Genomic DNA, 16,965 nt, shown 5'->3' on the forward strand with positions numbered 1-16,965 from the left:
TTTTACCTCGAGGGGGGAAAAAAAGGTAATTCAGGAAAGTAGTTTTTTCTAAAATTTAATGTTTTTTTTTAAATTTTATTTCTTCCTTTTCAGAAGTAACAAGTCAATTCAGTTATCTACATAGAAATTAAGTTATTTGTTCTTTATTATGTGTGCATTATCAGTAATTTTCAAGCTCTCTAAGCATTAATTCTATGGAATATTAAAAAATACAAGACTTAAAACAATGATGTTCTACTTCATTTCCCAAACAAACAAACAAACAAACAAACAAAAAAGATCCACTGCAAAGTTTTTGAGATTATTAGTTTGCTAGTAAGGAGCTACCTTTAATATCTCCCATCTATTAAGAAATGGAACCTGAATTTTAGACTCAGGATTAGTTTTGTAGTAAATAGCTTATTCTACTCTATAAAGACTCTAGCTAAAAAGAAGCTACATTCATATAAATGTTCACATATAAAAAGACTTTTATATAGAAGAGGGAATAAATGCTTCCATTATTCAATCATTTAAATTTTGTTATTGGTTAACAGAGAAGAATTTCTGTCCAAAAGGAAATTAGCAAAAAACAAAAATTTCCTTAAAAATTATCCAAAAATAGATGTTTGGCAAAGTTTCAGAACTGTATGCTATGAACTTGCATCTTGCTAAAGACACAATAAGGTTTGGTGTCTTAGGAAGAAAACTATTCTCTAAAAAGTAGGCGCATGCACACCATGACATATGTAAAGATCAGACAGCCACTTTCTGGAGTCTGTTCTCTTTCCACTGTGTAGGCTCCAAAGACTGACCTCATGTTGTCAGACTCAAGGACAACCGCCTTTACCCGCTGAACTATTGTTCTTGCTTCACCCTCCCTGACCTTGAAGCCCATGCTGGCTTCAAACTCTTGATCTTCCAGCTGTGGGTTTTAAGTGCTAGGACAGAGACATATGCTACCACACTGAGCACATCCTATTCTTAAAAGCTGCTGACACCTGTCTATTTGGTTATGTCTAAATCAGTATTAAACATAGAACTATATATATTATGTTATGTTTAGCTGATGCCTTGTGAAATAATAAAGAAGGGTTAAAAACTAAGCTGTAAGGTGCATGTTAAAAAGAAAAAGAAACTGAATGACAGCTTTGAATTGAAAGGAAAGGGATAAAATAAATAAGCATGTATGAGCGTACTTATTAGATGGCTAGATGCCTACCCTCAAGAGCAACTTAGAAGTTGTAGATAACAAATATGACTCATAATTACTATACCTCGTTACATTAGAGGCATGCAATTGGTTAAAACAAAAATAGCTGAGAGAGAGAGAGTAAGAATTACCTCTGGCACTGCCACAAATTAATCTATCTGTAAGTTTTTACCCACAAAATGCTAAAACATACATAGGTCACCTCTTCTACTATATACAAAGGTCTTTCAAAATGATTTCTAATTTTATATTTTCAAATATTTTTAATTAACAGTAAAATATTGTAGGATGTACAATTTAAAATGACAAAGTCATCACCTAACTCTCCAAATAGGTTTATTATGAAGAATGCCAAAAAGTCCTTGATTCAAATGCTAAAATAAGCAAGCAATGTAACTATAAATAGCTTCAATAGTGTGAAAAATCATGGAATAAACTGAGAAGCAGCAGAGTCAAATTCTATCTTGTATTTATGAGTCATTTAAAAATTATCCTAGATAATGAAAGCAAGAAAGGCCTTATAAAATACTTCCAAAGTACACATGAGATTTCAAATTCAATCACAGAAAACCATAGTAAGCTCAGAGACACTGCTTTGTTTACTGGCTGTGAGCACCTACTTTCATCAGGCTGTCTGGAAGATCTCTGTGACTAAGTGCACCTGGTGAGCAGTTCTGCTCTCCTGAAATCAATCTATCATCTTGGCAAGAATCTCCTGGGCTGGATGTCTGGGGATGCTTCAAATGAGGAAGGAAAAAAGTAAACAAATAATATATTTTAAGATGTGAAACAAAACGATGATGATGCACGAAAGAAGATTAAGAAAGAAATACTGCTAGTTGCAGAATGAGGAAGACTCAAGTCAGTTTCTTTAGCTTCCTTCAAAGGTACATGGCAGAACATTTGTTCCTGTAACGTGTAAAACAACTTATAAAGACAGACATTTTATGGGCTTTCCTCTTAGTTTTATTTACACTCATAATTTAATACCTTTAGTCCGTAACTGGAGACAGTGGTTAAAGCTAATTCTCTCCAATTTTAAAAGCAACTAGTATATTATTGTTAAGAACTAGAGAGAGTGGATTTTTTTTTTTTTTTTGATTAAAAGAAAATGAACTGGTATTACTTTGATTTCATACTACCCAGAACATCCCTTGATGACAATCAGACAATCATGTCAATACCAGTAAACCTACTGTATAAAACTAGATGTATTGTAATTCTGTCACATTAATATTGGCTCAATATTTCAAAGGCACTGTTTTAAAGAAACACTTTTAAAATTAACTAATTCAGATTTCCATATGCTAAGTATTTGCTCATTCAGTTTAACTTAATGATAACCTTAGAGGAAAAAGACTAAATGTCATTATTCCTGATTACTTATTATTATAAATATGATGGGAATAAAACATCTATAATTCACCATAAGTTTACTGAAAGCACACCTAATTTAGAAAATAAAGCATTGTGTTTTATTGTTACATTCAATCGGTCAAAACAGTATATGCTTAGCATTAAAACGTAAATTTTATACTGAAAATCAACTCAAAACACGCTCCATTTTAATATACCATGCAACACATACAATTGTAAGGATTTGTAATTTAATCTTAAAAAATAGTATTTGCAATAGAACTATCATGTGTAGTTAGTTGCTAGTTCAAAGTATGGCTTGGCAGTTTTTGGTGTGATTTGATCTAATTTTGTCTACTAACAGTATGTACTTCATTTTTCTTCTCTTCTTGTGATATACATTTAGAATATGTGGCCATCAACACAACTCAGAGCTAGAAACTTAAACTCAAGCCTGACCAGACAACTATGCTTATGCACACTTTAAAAACAGCGAGCATATCAGGAATGAAAAACTAAAATTCAAAGTCTGTATAGACTTTAAGTCTAAGAAAAATAAAGGCAAAATATTACTGTAAAATAAAATTGGGAAGAACAATTGATCTAGACGAGCATGTCAATAAGAGCCACCCATGGTCTGCTGAAAAGACAGGCTGGCTCAGCGGTCATTCTTTTCTTCTTCTAAACTAAGAAGCCCCGTGACATTGCTGCTACACAGCAAAGATACCAAACTAGGAGATAATGGAGAAGAGGCAGGGATGAAGGTAGAATGGGTCTGAGGAACAAATGAAGAGCGTAGGACAACCAAAGAATCAAAATGGAAATAAACTACCAGAAGGTTGTGGAGAAGAAAGGTCTTTTGGGGCAGAAGGGGACATTTATTTAGACCTGTGTGCTGCCACCCTAAGTCCTTCCTGAGCCACAACAGACTTGCTTTGTTCACTCTTAGCGTCCTTGTAACTTACTCTTAAACTTTTACTAGACAGTAAATCTTTCACCACCTATAACCATGATGGAATGTGTTTAACCAAGATTTGGATATTTCCTTTCTGCTGGTACTTTTACAACTTCTCCAGTGTCACATTTAGTCATATTCAGTAAAATATGATTAAACTTTGGTACACACAGTACTTTTTATTAGCTAATTCTTAATTACTGGACTTATAAATTATAACACCTGGCTAAATCATTAACCTGTGACCAAAGAAATTGGAGACAGAAGTTGTAGAACTAAGCCATAAAGAACCCAGAAAATACAGAGTTCTAACTTATAGAACCTTTCCCCCTAGAAATGTGAAAATGCTTAGTTTCTGAATGTTCTCATGTGTGTGCTAAAAGGACTAGCCTACTGAGGTACTCACTCGAAACATGTGCCCACCAGAGCCTCTTCCGTCTGCAACACTCAGGGCAAGGCTGCCCTGGCTGCCATGCAGATCCCTAGAGCTGCCATAGTGAGAGCTGCTTACAGCAGTGAGAGTGGAATTAAAGGACCTTGACAGCACACTCTGAATAAACAAACAGTAGATTGACAGCAGATTAGTGTAGCATGCAAATTCCACAAGACTTGTTATGCACACAGATTTACTTACAAGTAACCCCACCCATACCACGAACAAGCCTCATGCAACAGTGAATTCAGAGCCAGGAAGAAACTGATACATACAGCTACATAACAACATGCATACACATAAAGAACATGTATAATCATATCATAATGTTTAATCACATACTTAAGAACCAAAGAAGTACAGTAGGCATATGTTTATATAAAGGTGTATATAAGCAGATTTCTCGCCTTCAGGTGAATTTACCAACAACCAGTATCTTCAAGTCAAATGAATTTCTAAAGGAACTATTTAATTCAACAGGAATTCTCTTACTAAATAACATCGACATTTAAACATACATGCAAAATGTCTTTGGGATAAATACTTGGTTATCAGTCATTTTCATTCTGTCAAAAACTTATTTTCCACATTTTGAAAAATATCTTAAATTGTAGGATATAACTTTTAAAAACATTGTGTTAAGTTTTGTGTATGTACATGTGTCTGTGCACACCTGTATGAGTGCCCAGTGTGTGAGTGCCGATGGAGCCAGAAGAGGACATCAGGCCACCTGGAGTTATATAAAAGGTTGTGAGCCATTTGTCATGGCCCTGGGGACAAAGCCTGAATCCTCTGTAGAATGTCAGTCATTCTATAACTACCAAGCAATTCTACAAAAACCATGTATCAACAAAAAATTTCCACTCAAATAAATAGCTACTGCATTTTGGAGTGAGAGGTAGCCCAATGCTAGTATCTACTCTTCCACAGTAGGGGATTTCATGAAGACCCCTGTATTTCACCCAAGTACTAAAGATGCACAATGTGGGTTGGGCTTGATGGCTAAAATACAGAAACCACTTTTTAGGCATGGACTGTTACTAAAATAGAGAAATGAAATAACAAGCATTTATATATTACTCTTAGAAAACACATACCTTATCTAGATTTTGAAGTTGATAACTAGTATCAAGAAACAACACAGACTTCCAAGAGGAAAAAAGGTCTATAAAATTACTACTACTCCTTAGTTATTTTGTTGATCCTAAAGTAATGATTTTTAACATGTTAACTGGATTAAATACTAGGCACAATGTCCTAGGCACTGTTGTTCAATACTGCAGATGGTTTTCTACCAGCAAGAAAACAAGGATGAGAACATACTTCAGGGTTAGCCAGACCCTAGAAGACAGGTTCTCAATCCTCCTACTGTTGCGACCCTTTGATACAGGTCCTCATTATTGTGGTGACCCATAACCATAAAATTATTTTCATTGCTACTTCATAGCTGTACTTTTGCTACTGTTATGATTCAACTATGAAAGAAAAAGGGTTGGCTTGCCTTGAACTCACTGAGAGCCACATGCCTCTGCCTCCAGAGTGCTGGGACTAAAGGTGTGCACCACTAGCATTCAACTTAATTTCTTTTCAAATTTCCCTTGTTAGTTTAATTAAATCAGTGGTGAAGTCTTCAAAGTAAAATCTGTTTTATGTGTTTGAATTCCTAGTGCAGTTTTTTTTTTTTTTTTTTTTTTTGTGGATAAAGGGAGGGTTATAACTAAAAGGTCACAAACCCATATGCTTTGATAAACTATTATCTACTGTACAAAGCAGAAAATTCTAACATCTAATTTCCCAAGCTGCCTCCTCATGAACTATACATGTACGCATGTATGTGCACATGTACAAGTGTGTAAGGAAGGGACTGGGTCCTTTTCTAGCCTCCAACATCTTGAACTAATTCTTTTGAGTTTACAGACTAAATCTTGTTGCTACTAAACTAGCTAATTAACAGTGACATTACAAAGTACTTATATTGCCTATATGTATGCTACTATTCTTACATCTAATGAAAAACAGACTACAGCATAAAGTAGTTTCTACAAATAAAAAAGGCAACTTTCAGAATCTTATTTAATCCTTTTAGAACATTCCTGAACACAAGAAAATAAAGTACAACTTTGTTATTATAATAAAGGCTACAAATAATTGCATGCCCTATTATCACATCAAATTCAATTAACTCAAAGCAAAGTAAATTATAGCTTGCCAAACCTCTTTCTCTCTCCTTCCCTCCCTCTCTCTCTTTGTGACATTTAAACATTTTTTTTAAATTACATTAAAGTGTCTTTCAAGTTAATCTCTACAAAAACCCTATTAGGTAAAGGTATGAATCATCAATTCATGCTGAATACATTTGCCTGGTTAATCCTAAAATGCCTCTTTTATCATTATCAATTCATCACAAAAAAAAAAAAAATAGCTGCCTATAATTTACTATACCACACTGAAAATTTCCTCCTGGGCTTTACAAATTACTGCCACATAAAATAGACTATCCTGGGCCAGTTACTTCATTGTCCTGACCCTAAAATTCCTTCATAAATGTGGTGATATAAAGAACTGCAGGCAACTGAGGTGCTCTTCCCTAGGGAAGAGCACACAACTGGTTGTCCAGTACCAAATAGTCAGCCCTGAAAACACACTTACAAGTAACATTATTATGAACTGAGCGGGTTCTATTTAACGAACATGTGTACACATCTATGCTATAGTAACAAGTTAAAAAGGACATAGGTTTGGAAGAGTGGGAAGCGTATATGGGAGAGTTTGAAGGGAGGAACAGGAAGGGAAAATTATCATTGTATATATAATAATCTCAAAAAAAATGTTGTAATGTGGTAGGAGCATCTTAAGGTTGTGTGAAAGTTTAGAACTCTTTTACAGTGATAGCTATACTATGCCTCCAGTACTGTATAAGCAGTAGTAAACTTGTTGGGACATTCTGTTTCTGTAACTCAACCCTATCAGATTTTCTCAAAAATAAATCACTAATTCAGCCAAGGTGAAGGTTTTGTCTTTCCCTGTTCTCAGCCATTTCTACCTGAGAAAAATTGTTCGTTTTTGAGGCAGGGTATCACATAGCTCCAGGCAGACCTTGGAATACTACTGTCTCCACACCACCCTGTACCAGAGAGTACAGAGGGCCACAGCTGGTGAGAAAATTTTCACTATCTCTCCCCTTCCCTCCCTCCATTCAGCCATGGATTTGAATTCAGTCTTCCAGTCTCCTTTCTTACAAGTCTTCCATTTCATTAATCCACTGAATTAATTTCAGGATATAACTATAAAACAACTGCCATATAGTTTTTAAGACAGTGTGTATCAAATTTCTAAATACATATTTTATGCAATAGAAAACAAAAGCTAAAAGGCACCTTCAACAATAAGCTAGAAGCTACTTGCTTCATATTTATGGAAGTCCACACACATCTCTATCAAACAGAATAGTGGGAGAATAATCCACTTATGATATAAACTAAACCAATTAAAAAACCTTCCTCTGTACCAGCAACCCCTCCTTTATCTCCGGTAATAATGGAATTCCCAAGAGCCACTTATGCAAATCACAAACCCTCAAGTTTTGTCCCTTACCCACAGTAACTTGTTACAGGAAAACTCAATTAGAAACAAAATTTGTGGATATCTACTTCACAGGTCTCTTGAATTCATTCCTGTATCTCAGTCCTGTTGATAAACATTTCATTCATTCTCACCCAAGTGTTTGAAATGTCTTCTTTGACATAGCTTTTACTTCTAAGATACACAAGTTTATTATAGAGCCATGTTCCTCCTCATCTCAGCTTAAGAAATTTTCACATGGTTCCTCCTCCCTCTCTTCGAGTGGACTCTGGGAGCTCAGCCCAGTGCTTAGGTGTGGGTCTCTCCATCTGCCTCCATCAGTTACTGGGTGAAAGTTCTATGATGACAATCAGGGTGGTCATTAATCTGACCAGTGCAGGAGGAAGGCCAGTTCAGGTACCCTCTCTACTTTTGCTAGGAGTCTTAGCTGGAGGCATCCTTGTGGATTCCTGGGTATTTCCCTGCACCAGATTTCTCCCTAACCCCATAATGGCTCCCTCTATCAAGACTTCTTTGCTGCCCCTCCCCCAACTCAACCATACTGTTTACTCAAGCTCCTCCTCGTTTGTTATCTAGCTTCTCAAGGGTTATGAACTGTATCCACTTATGAGTGAGTACACAGAATGTTTCTCTTTCTGGGTCTGGGTCACCTCACTCAAGATGTTTTCTTCTAGTTTCATCCATTTGTCTGCAAATTTCAAGAGGTCACTGTATTTTTACCGTTGAGTAATTCTCCACTGTGTAAATGTACCATACTTTCTTTATCCTTTCTTCAGGTGAGGGGCATCTTGGTTGTTTCCAGGTAAACTCACAGACTCTAGACTGATAGCTGGGGAACCTGCAAAGGACCAAACTAGACACTCTGAATGTGGGTGACAGTTCTGTGGCTTGGGCAGTCTGTGGGGCCACTGCCAGTGGGACCAGGATTTATCCCTAGTGCCTGAACTGACTTTCTGGAGCCCATTCATTCCCTATGGACAGATAACTTGCTCAGCCTTGATACAGGGGGAGGGGCTTGGTCCTGCCTCAACTTGTTATGTCAGACTTTGCTGACTCCCCATGGGAGGCCCCACCCTTACTGAGGAGCAGATGGGGAGTTGTCTAGGGGGAAGGGTGGGGGAGAGGAGGAACTGGTTGGTATGTAAAACAAATTTTTAAATAAGTAAAAAAAGACTTGTCCAAATTCCCAACAATATGAACACAAATTCAAACAGTCTCGACAATGTGTTAGAGTTATAGCAAACAGAAAAGATGATGTAGCCACAGCTGACAGATGTTAGCTACAAAACTAACATTACAGGCTGAGATTTAATATACTGAAGAGAAGGTAGTAATCATACTTTGTGCAGTTTTTTTCTTAAAAAATTCAAGGAATTTAGAAACAATGGACTAGATATGTTCAGCTGTATTTAAGATACATTATGTATTTAATAAGGACAGAAATGGTAATTTTTAAAATAAAATCCAGAGAAATGTATGAAGTTGGGTCTTTGGACGGAAGTGGGAAGGGGAAACAAAGTCTTCCTATGTAGTCTAGGCTGGCTTCAAACTGGTGATCTCCTGCAGCCACCTAACTACTGCACTTACAGTTGTGTGACACCACACCTGGCTTAAAGATTCTATTTTATACATTTGGGCCACATTACAATGTACCCTTTCAAAAGACACAGATTTACATACAGGGTTATGAGATAAATACAAGCATTAGTTATTTCACCAAAATTTCCAAGTTGCACCATAGCCACAAAAACACTCACTGAGTTGTTCAAGTACATTAGAAATGCAATCCAGGAAAGTCAAGAGTAAATGCCATGCCAGAGTCATCTGTGTCAGTGACGATGTTAGTTCATTTAATATCGACTGCAGAAAAAGGTTTTTGATGAAATATCTACACTTAGAAATATATTTTGTTATTTTAGTAATTATACAGTAAACTGGTATTTTCCTACAATATTTACATAACCACCTGGTAATGATCCATTCAGAAAACACTGCACATGGCTGTGCATAAGTATTGTATATAGTATGGGTGCACAGGCTAACGAGACACACAGGCATAGAAACTACAGACCACCAGAGACTTCAAGGAGAAGGAAGCTTGCACAACCACTCTCTGTCCCGGCTGAAGTTTAAAATACAGAACTCTGTTTCCAGCAACAGGGAAAAATGCCTCAATTGTAAGTAGATAATAATTCAGACTGTCTTATGAATCATTTCAAAGGAAAATAAAATCATAAAGAATTTGAAACAGAAAAAAACTCACGTTCAATTACCTTTTCTAACTTTTTGGCCTCAATATGTCGAAGTACTTGTTCTCGCCAGTCATGAGGAACTTTACTTTTTCCTGGAGGATCTAATAAAGAATGTTCAGAACCAACCCTTGCATTTGGTCTTTTTGAAGGACTAGTCCGTGAGTAATTGAAATCACTAACTGACATAGTTCTCTCTGGTATTTCACTAACAGAGGGGCGGGCACTCTGAGGCCTGGAAGTATTTGGGCCATCGATGCTGTATGCCCGTGCAGAAAGAGGTCTCTGCGACCCTGACATCACTGGCGTTCTTCCCACTGAATGTAATTCTCTATATGATAAATAATCTCCTTCAGAAATCTGAGTACGCCTCGTGAGACCAGGATCACCAAGATTTATAGAAGCTGTTGAAGACACACTACTCTGTCGCTGAACGGCAGTCCGAGTTCCTGCTGGAACCAGCCGGTCACTCGGGGAGATAGCCCACATTTCTCCGTGTCTGGCTGGAGCAAGTCTCTGATGTAAATGGTATGCAGTATTGGCTCTGACATTGTTATGGTTAGAGAAATTCATGTTGGCAGAATGCTTCATGTAACTGTGATTCTCTGCGCTCTCTGATCTAGGAAGTCGCTGAGGAGGAAAACTGACAGGCTCTATTTGTGAATTCTGTTTAGGGTGCCACCAAGTGTCCTTGGCCCCAGCAGCGCCACTGTGTTGGATATTATATTGCGGAGGACCATATAGCTGAGGTGTGGACTGTGGCCCGGTTACTGTGGGGGCTCTCATTAAATCTGGATCTTCAGGGTTATGATTGGAATCAAACTTGAAAACGGCCTTTGTAGCTGACATTAAGTCAGAAGACGAGGAAGACGCCGGGAAGGCCTGCAGCGGCTGGTCATACAGCAGTGTGGCAGACTTGCTCCTCACTATGTTTTTCCCGTCCACGGCGGGTGCGATTTTAACTGCTGCACTTGGCGGCTGAGGGGCATCATCACCAAGGATGTCATAGATCTTTAAGCCTCCAGTCTCCATGTTAGTTATACTGTAAGATTTCACAACAGATCCGCCTGGACCACTTTTCTGAGGGGAGAGGTCTTCAATGCTTTTAGAAATACCCACGTCAGCAGAAGAACTGGAGTTCTGTGGTTCAATCCTACCAGAAGACTGTGGAAATTCCTCAGAAAGACCATTTATCTTGTTTATGGATTCCAAATTTGGATACTTATTTCCATTTTCTGTATGATGAGCTTCACTTTTAGGATGAATATTTAAAAAGCCTTTTCCAAGCACTATATCCTGTGCCTTTGATCTTTCCATTATTTCTGGCTGGAACATATTATTTGTCACAAGTTTATTAAGATTCATGTTGATATGGTCTAACTGGTGAGATTCATCAGATGTGGCTTTTGAGTCATCTTTTTCAATCAGAACTAATCGCTCTTCAATATTCAAATCATACTCAGGCAACTTAAAATCCTTTTTATCATTAACTTTGAATTTTTCTTCTGGTGAATTGTTTAAAATATCTCCATTTTGTAAAAGGCTGTTAAAATTTTCATCTTCTTGCCTAAAATACAAGAATTTTATGAGAATGTAATAAAGACAAGCTCTCTTGGTAACAGAGAGTCATTAATAACTATTTGATATGTAGCTAACACAAGTTAAAAGAATTGATGGGACTGTAGATGAAGGCCTTAATTATAATATACAAGTATCAAAACATACTATAACCTATTGATATGTACAAGTTTTGTGTTTTTACACCAAAACATCACTATAACCTATTGGTATGTAGAAGTTATCAATAATGTCAAGACCAATGCTGTGAAATAATCCTTTTGTAGAATGTAAAGATTTGTCATTCAAATTGGTCTAATAAAAAGCTGACTGGTCCATTCCCAGGCAGGAAGCACAGGCAGACAGCTAAGCTAAGGGTCCTGGGAGGAAGACGGGTGGTCAGAGGGGACATCAGTGAAAGCACAGGAAGCAGCACGGTTAGCTGAGGACAAGCCATGAGCCGCAGGGCAGAGGGCAGTGAGAGACGGGGTCCATTCAAAATGTAAGAACTAGCTAGAGACAAGCCTGAGTTATTGGTCAAGGATTTTATTAATCAGAATTAACACTGAGTCTTCATGTCGGCTGGAAGCAACTGCCAGGACACAGGAAAACCCTGCCTACAGATTAATTTACATCAATATGCTCAATCTAACTTGTTATAGAATGGGTTATTAGGGCTAAGCTAAGAACAAGAACAGAATAGTGTATCTTCTATGTCATTTCAAAATGTCCTAAAATTTAAATGCTTCAAGGTGGGTAAGTTACACTGAGATTCAGACAGTAACTTGAGTGACTTTATAAGTAAACAGCACAGGACAATTTGCAAGTAATTCTGAAGCTTTACATTAACGGCATCAATAATAGGCTACCATTCTTAATAAATAGTAATTAAATCCAAATATAAACAACTAAGTTAAATTAAAACAAATAACTGCACAAACATATAAGTTTACAAAGGGATCAAAGAGAAACTACATAATCATTACTCTGTGGTACAATGTATTTGGCAAATATTTCATAAATGTGTCATTCTAAAACTACAGAAAATATCTTATTTCTACTTGGTGGTACAGAACAAATATAGCTAGTCCTTGGCACTCACTACACAAAAAATTACAGTTTATTATTTTAAAAGTATATGAAAGGTACTGCTATACTCCTTCGTTCACACCCTTACTTTGTTATACAAAAGGATGATTTATACCACACTACTTTCCAACAATAACATTAGGAAAGTCTTATAATTCAACAAATTAAGCATTTTTAACATATAAGGAATTATAAAATTGGTATTTTACTAAGCCTATAGCATAAAATCAAGAAAACAGATTATGTAATAGCTGAACTTATACTCAGGCAGGAAATTAGTATTCTTTTTACAGTAACAATTTTTGCTTAAATATGTCTGCAACTATACAACGGTGTAACTCTAGTCCTGGGTTAAAATATATGTAAAACCAGCATGTGCTTCAGTCGTGGCCTAAATCCTACCCTCAAGCAGAACTTCTAGCCAACAGACTGAATCTACAGTGGAATGACACTGTCTTGTTTTAATCTTACTCTGACAACCAAGTTTCTTTCCTTCTTCTTTGTTCGTTTTTTTCCCCTTCAAGACAAGGTTTCTCTGTGTAGCTTAGCTCTGTAGACCAGACTGGCCTTGAACTCACAGAGATCCTCCTGGCTTTTAAACTTATATTAAAACCTAGGGTAAAAGACTTTAGTTTTCTCTCAAAAGAGCTTTCCTTCAAAACTGAGGCCAATATATAGTATCAAACAAGAGTATCTGAATGAACCCTCCAATGCCAGCTCTCTAGAATGACCCACCATTCAATGGTGGTCTGAATGAGAAATGCCCCCACAGGCTCATGTATGGGGACACTTGGTCTCTAGTTTATGATGCTTGGGGGGAAACTTTATGGCGTGGGGCTTTGCTGAAAGAAGTCCGTTACTGGGGACTAGCGTTAATAGTTGATGCCTCATTTCCAATGTCCTCTCTGCTTTCTAGCTATGGTTGGGGATACGATCTCTCAGTTGGCTGCTGCCATGACTCCCACCATTAAAATCTCTCCCTTAGAAACCATAAAAATACAAGCAAACTCTTTTTCCCATGCATCAAGTTTGGTCATGGTATTTTATCATAGCAACTGAAAGAAGCTAAGCTGGCACTATGGAGTAGGGTCACTGCTGTAAAGAACATGACCAGGTTGCTTTTGGAGGAATGTGGAGGACTGCTGAAGGTGGTAACTCAAGTGTAAGTAGTAGAAACCTGGAGACGCAGTGCTGACAGTACTGAGGATGGGAGAAGTCCTGCTCAAGAGGCTTGATGGAAGCAAAAACTATCTCAGCAACCGTGCTACAGGTCATTCGTTGAAATGCTGGCAAAGAATGTGGCTGCCTTCTCTGTTTTAAGAACTTGTCTGACGCTAAAGTATATAATACCCAGCTATGTGCACCCTTTATTCCAGTACATGGGAGGCTAGGCAAGTTCAAGGCTAACCAGGGCTATGTGGTGAGACTGTCTAAAAACAAGAAAAAGTAATGCTCTAATTTCTTTGGGGCATAAAATTTCAAGGCAGCATAATGTTGAGTCTTTGGTACAGTTACCATATATTACTCTTTATACAAGCCTATAATGAAAAATGGCAAATAGAACAAAAGATGAAAAATGTACAGTCTAGAGTGGACAGAACACTAAGAATCTTAATATTACAGCCAACACAAGTGCTAGAAAAGGTAATGTAACTAACTGTTCTATAGATGTCACTATTAGGGACAGATGCCACACTCAGGGCAAGGCCACACTCAGCTGATGCAAAGAGCTGATGAACAGAGCCTAGAATTTCCTGCTCTAAGAAAGCAATTGTGTATCCATATAAAAGAAGATGCTAATGTGGGGTGAGGCATCATCTTAAGCTGCAGTTTAACTTGCCAATGTTATCCATGGCATGAAAATGCAAAGATGAGGTGGCCATGGATTCCTCCTACATGGTTTCAGAGAGCCATCGAGGAAAGGCAAAGTCTGGCAAGCTGCTGTGAAAGGGCCTTGAGAGGCCACTGCATGAAACATTGAAAGCAAAGTCTGGGTTGCAGTAGAAACTACAAACTGTTAAGAGACACCAGAGTCATGAGACATCTGCCAAGAGCTGATTACAAAGAGATGTACACAGAGAGATGCATGCACAGGTCACAAACCTAAGTGGGCAGAACTTGACATTGGAGGTGGAGCTGTAGGATTTGGAGTTCGCTCTGCTGGGTGTTGGTCTTGCTTTGGTTCAGTACTCCCTCACTCTGTCCTCATTCCTCCCTTTTGGAATGGCATTATATATTCCATGCCACAGTATGCTGGAAGCATAGTTTTGTTTTTAATCTTGTATTTTGGGATGGTCTCAGAAGAGCCTTCACACTTTTGAACAGTGTTAAGATTGTTAAAGACCATGAGATATTTTAACACTATCTAAATGCTGTGGGCATGACCTATGGGGGGCAGGGAACGGAGCACTGCTCGAGGGAGTGGGCTGGAGAATCTATAGCCTTCACCCCGCTTTCAGTTTGCTTTCTCTGCTTTTTGCACGTGACATGTGGGAGGTGTGTGATCACTCAGCTTCCTCTTCCAGCTGCCTGCTGCCATGCCTTCTCACCATTAAAGACTCTCCCTCTGAAACTGTAAGCCAAATACACCATTTCTTCCATAAGCTTTTGGTCATGGAGTTTTATCAAAGCAACAGAATGTAATTTACATGATTTCTAAGGATAGATAAAAGTAACTCTTTCAATCTGAACTTCTCAAACTGGCTGTTTATATGTTATAACCCAGAAACATTTGTTTGTTCACTTTACCTAGAGATTAAGAATCTACTGTATTTGCTGTTTCTTTTTCAACTAAAAGAGGTATTTTAAAACAGAACTGTATAACCACTACTCAACCAATCAGTTTCAAAATGGAAAAAATATATTGCTTAAACCATTTGTATAGTATTTGTGAAACTGTTTATGTATAGTCCTGTATTTATTATTTGTATTATTATTTCTATTTATTATATAAGTAAAAAATCTTACTAGAATGTTCACAAACCTGATTTTGGAGTTACTATCAATAGGAGCTTGTTTCACTGGAGAACAGAGTGAGGTGTCTTGACTACTGTCAGTATTAAGAGAAACTGAATCAGACATCCGAGATGGAGAAGAGCAATTGCTGTTATTCTGATTGCTATTGTGTGTGACTTCATCTGATAAAGAATCTGTATCCTTCGCATCATCTGAAACAACAATAAATATTTAAGAGCAATAATAAACTCACTAAGAATTTATGCAAGCTTTTGTAATGATTCTATGTACAAGGTGATAGTAGATAAGATAATCAGAGGCATGTCTGAAAATTAAAACAAAAAATTAAAGAATTTTAAAGTTGTGGTATCATTTTTTAAAGCAATCAAAGATAAGGGTACCTAATATTTAATTTAGCTTACTGACAAAATGATGGACAGTTTTCAAAGGCTACCAATTCATTTTGGTGAATGTTCTTTCTATTTTAAAAACTTGTAATAAAAATACACTTAATTGTTCATATCCTTCCTATAGTTTTTCTAATTTAGAAATTATTTCATATACATTTGGAATTTTTTCAATCTATTTTGATAATAAAATTGATCAATGTAATAATACACAAATAAAATCAAGGATTTTCAAAGGTCAGCTCCCTTATTTCTTACAAATGTTTAAAGACTTATTTTTATATGTATGTCTATGTGTGTATGTGCATTTGAGTGAAATGTCTAGAGTGGTCAGAGGTATCATTTCCCTTGGAGCTGAAGTTACAAAGTGAGCCACCCAACGTGAGTACTGGGAACCAACCACGGGTCCTCTACATTTCTCCAATCTCAAAGAACTGCTTATAAAGTGGTAATCTCTTAATATGTGAGGTGGCTCCTTACCTAACAATGGAAAACAAAAACCTGTAGTTACACTCCATTAAAGCAGAAACGTAAAAATTAGTTTTGAATACAATCATAAAAAAAGGCTCTTTTTGAAAAATTCAATTCCAAGCAAATCAAGAAACTAGTATATCCAGACATAGCCATAGAGCAGCATATGGATTAAAGGCAGGTTTACTGTTCTTACTAGCATGGCTCAAATGTCTAGACATCCCAACCTCAAGGTACTTGAGTATTGGTTTCTTAATTAATAAAATTACCATTATATTGCCTCTGGAGTTCTTTTTATGGGCTATTAGGACACCCAACTCTTTAGCACAGTAGTACCTAAGTAACTAAAGTACTCAATAGTTTCTAAATACCATTATAAGCCACCATGGAGTTTCATTATTGTTACCCAGACGTCAACATTCTGGGTAAACATTTGGTAGCGATGATGCAAAGTCAGTCAAGCACTAGCTGTATGAGGTATGTGACAAGACTGGTGTTCGTTACAACTCCATTTCTAAGAATCTAACATTATCCTATGTGAAAATTAGTTGACAAAAACTGGGGAGGAGGGATCAATACCATTCTTTAAAAAAATGGAAATAAGAACAACATTTTGGACAGCAGTTTTAAATTTTGTTTTCAAAAATTTCAATAATGTGACATTCAATAAAATATACTCCCGCGGAACTGACACATGGATTTAGGTAATTTCTACTGTT

The 16,965-nt window shown here is 37.0% G+C and overlaps 1 protein-coding gene across 7 annotated transcripts in view; it reads right to left on the bottom strand.

The window, feature by feature from the left end:
- Positions 1–16,965, bottom strand: part of Erbin (erbb2 interacting protein) — a 69,174-nt gene that overhangs the window by 6,673 nt on the left and 45,536 nt on the right. For 2 of the 7 annotated variants that reach the window (XM_051182870.1, XM_051182866.1), the window contains exons 18-21: positions 15,397–15,580; positions 9,792–11,334; positions 3,910–4,053; positions 1,813–1,929 (exon numbers count right to left, since the gene is read on the bottom strand). In XM_051182870.1, the coding sequence (XP_051038827.1) occupies positions 1,813–1,929; positions 3,910–4,053; positions 9,792–11,334; positions 15,397–15,580 (1,988 nt within the window). The remainder of the gene's footprint in view (positions 1–1,812; positions 1,930–3,909; positions 4,054–9,791; positions 11,335–15,396; positions 15,581–16,965) is intronic. The other 5 variants (XM_051182872.1, XM_051182869.1, XM_051182873.1 and 2 more) reach the window with 3 other exon arrangements.

Source organism: Phodopus roborovskii, unplaced genomic scaffold (genome assembly GCF_943737965.1).
Source record: "Phodopus roborovskii unplaced genomic scaffold, PHOROB, whole genome shotgun sequence".
Taxonomy (NCBI): domain Eukaryota; kingdom Metazoa; phylum Chordata; class Mammalia; order Rodentia; family Cricetidae; genus Phodopus; species Phodopus roborovskii.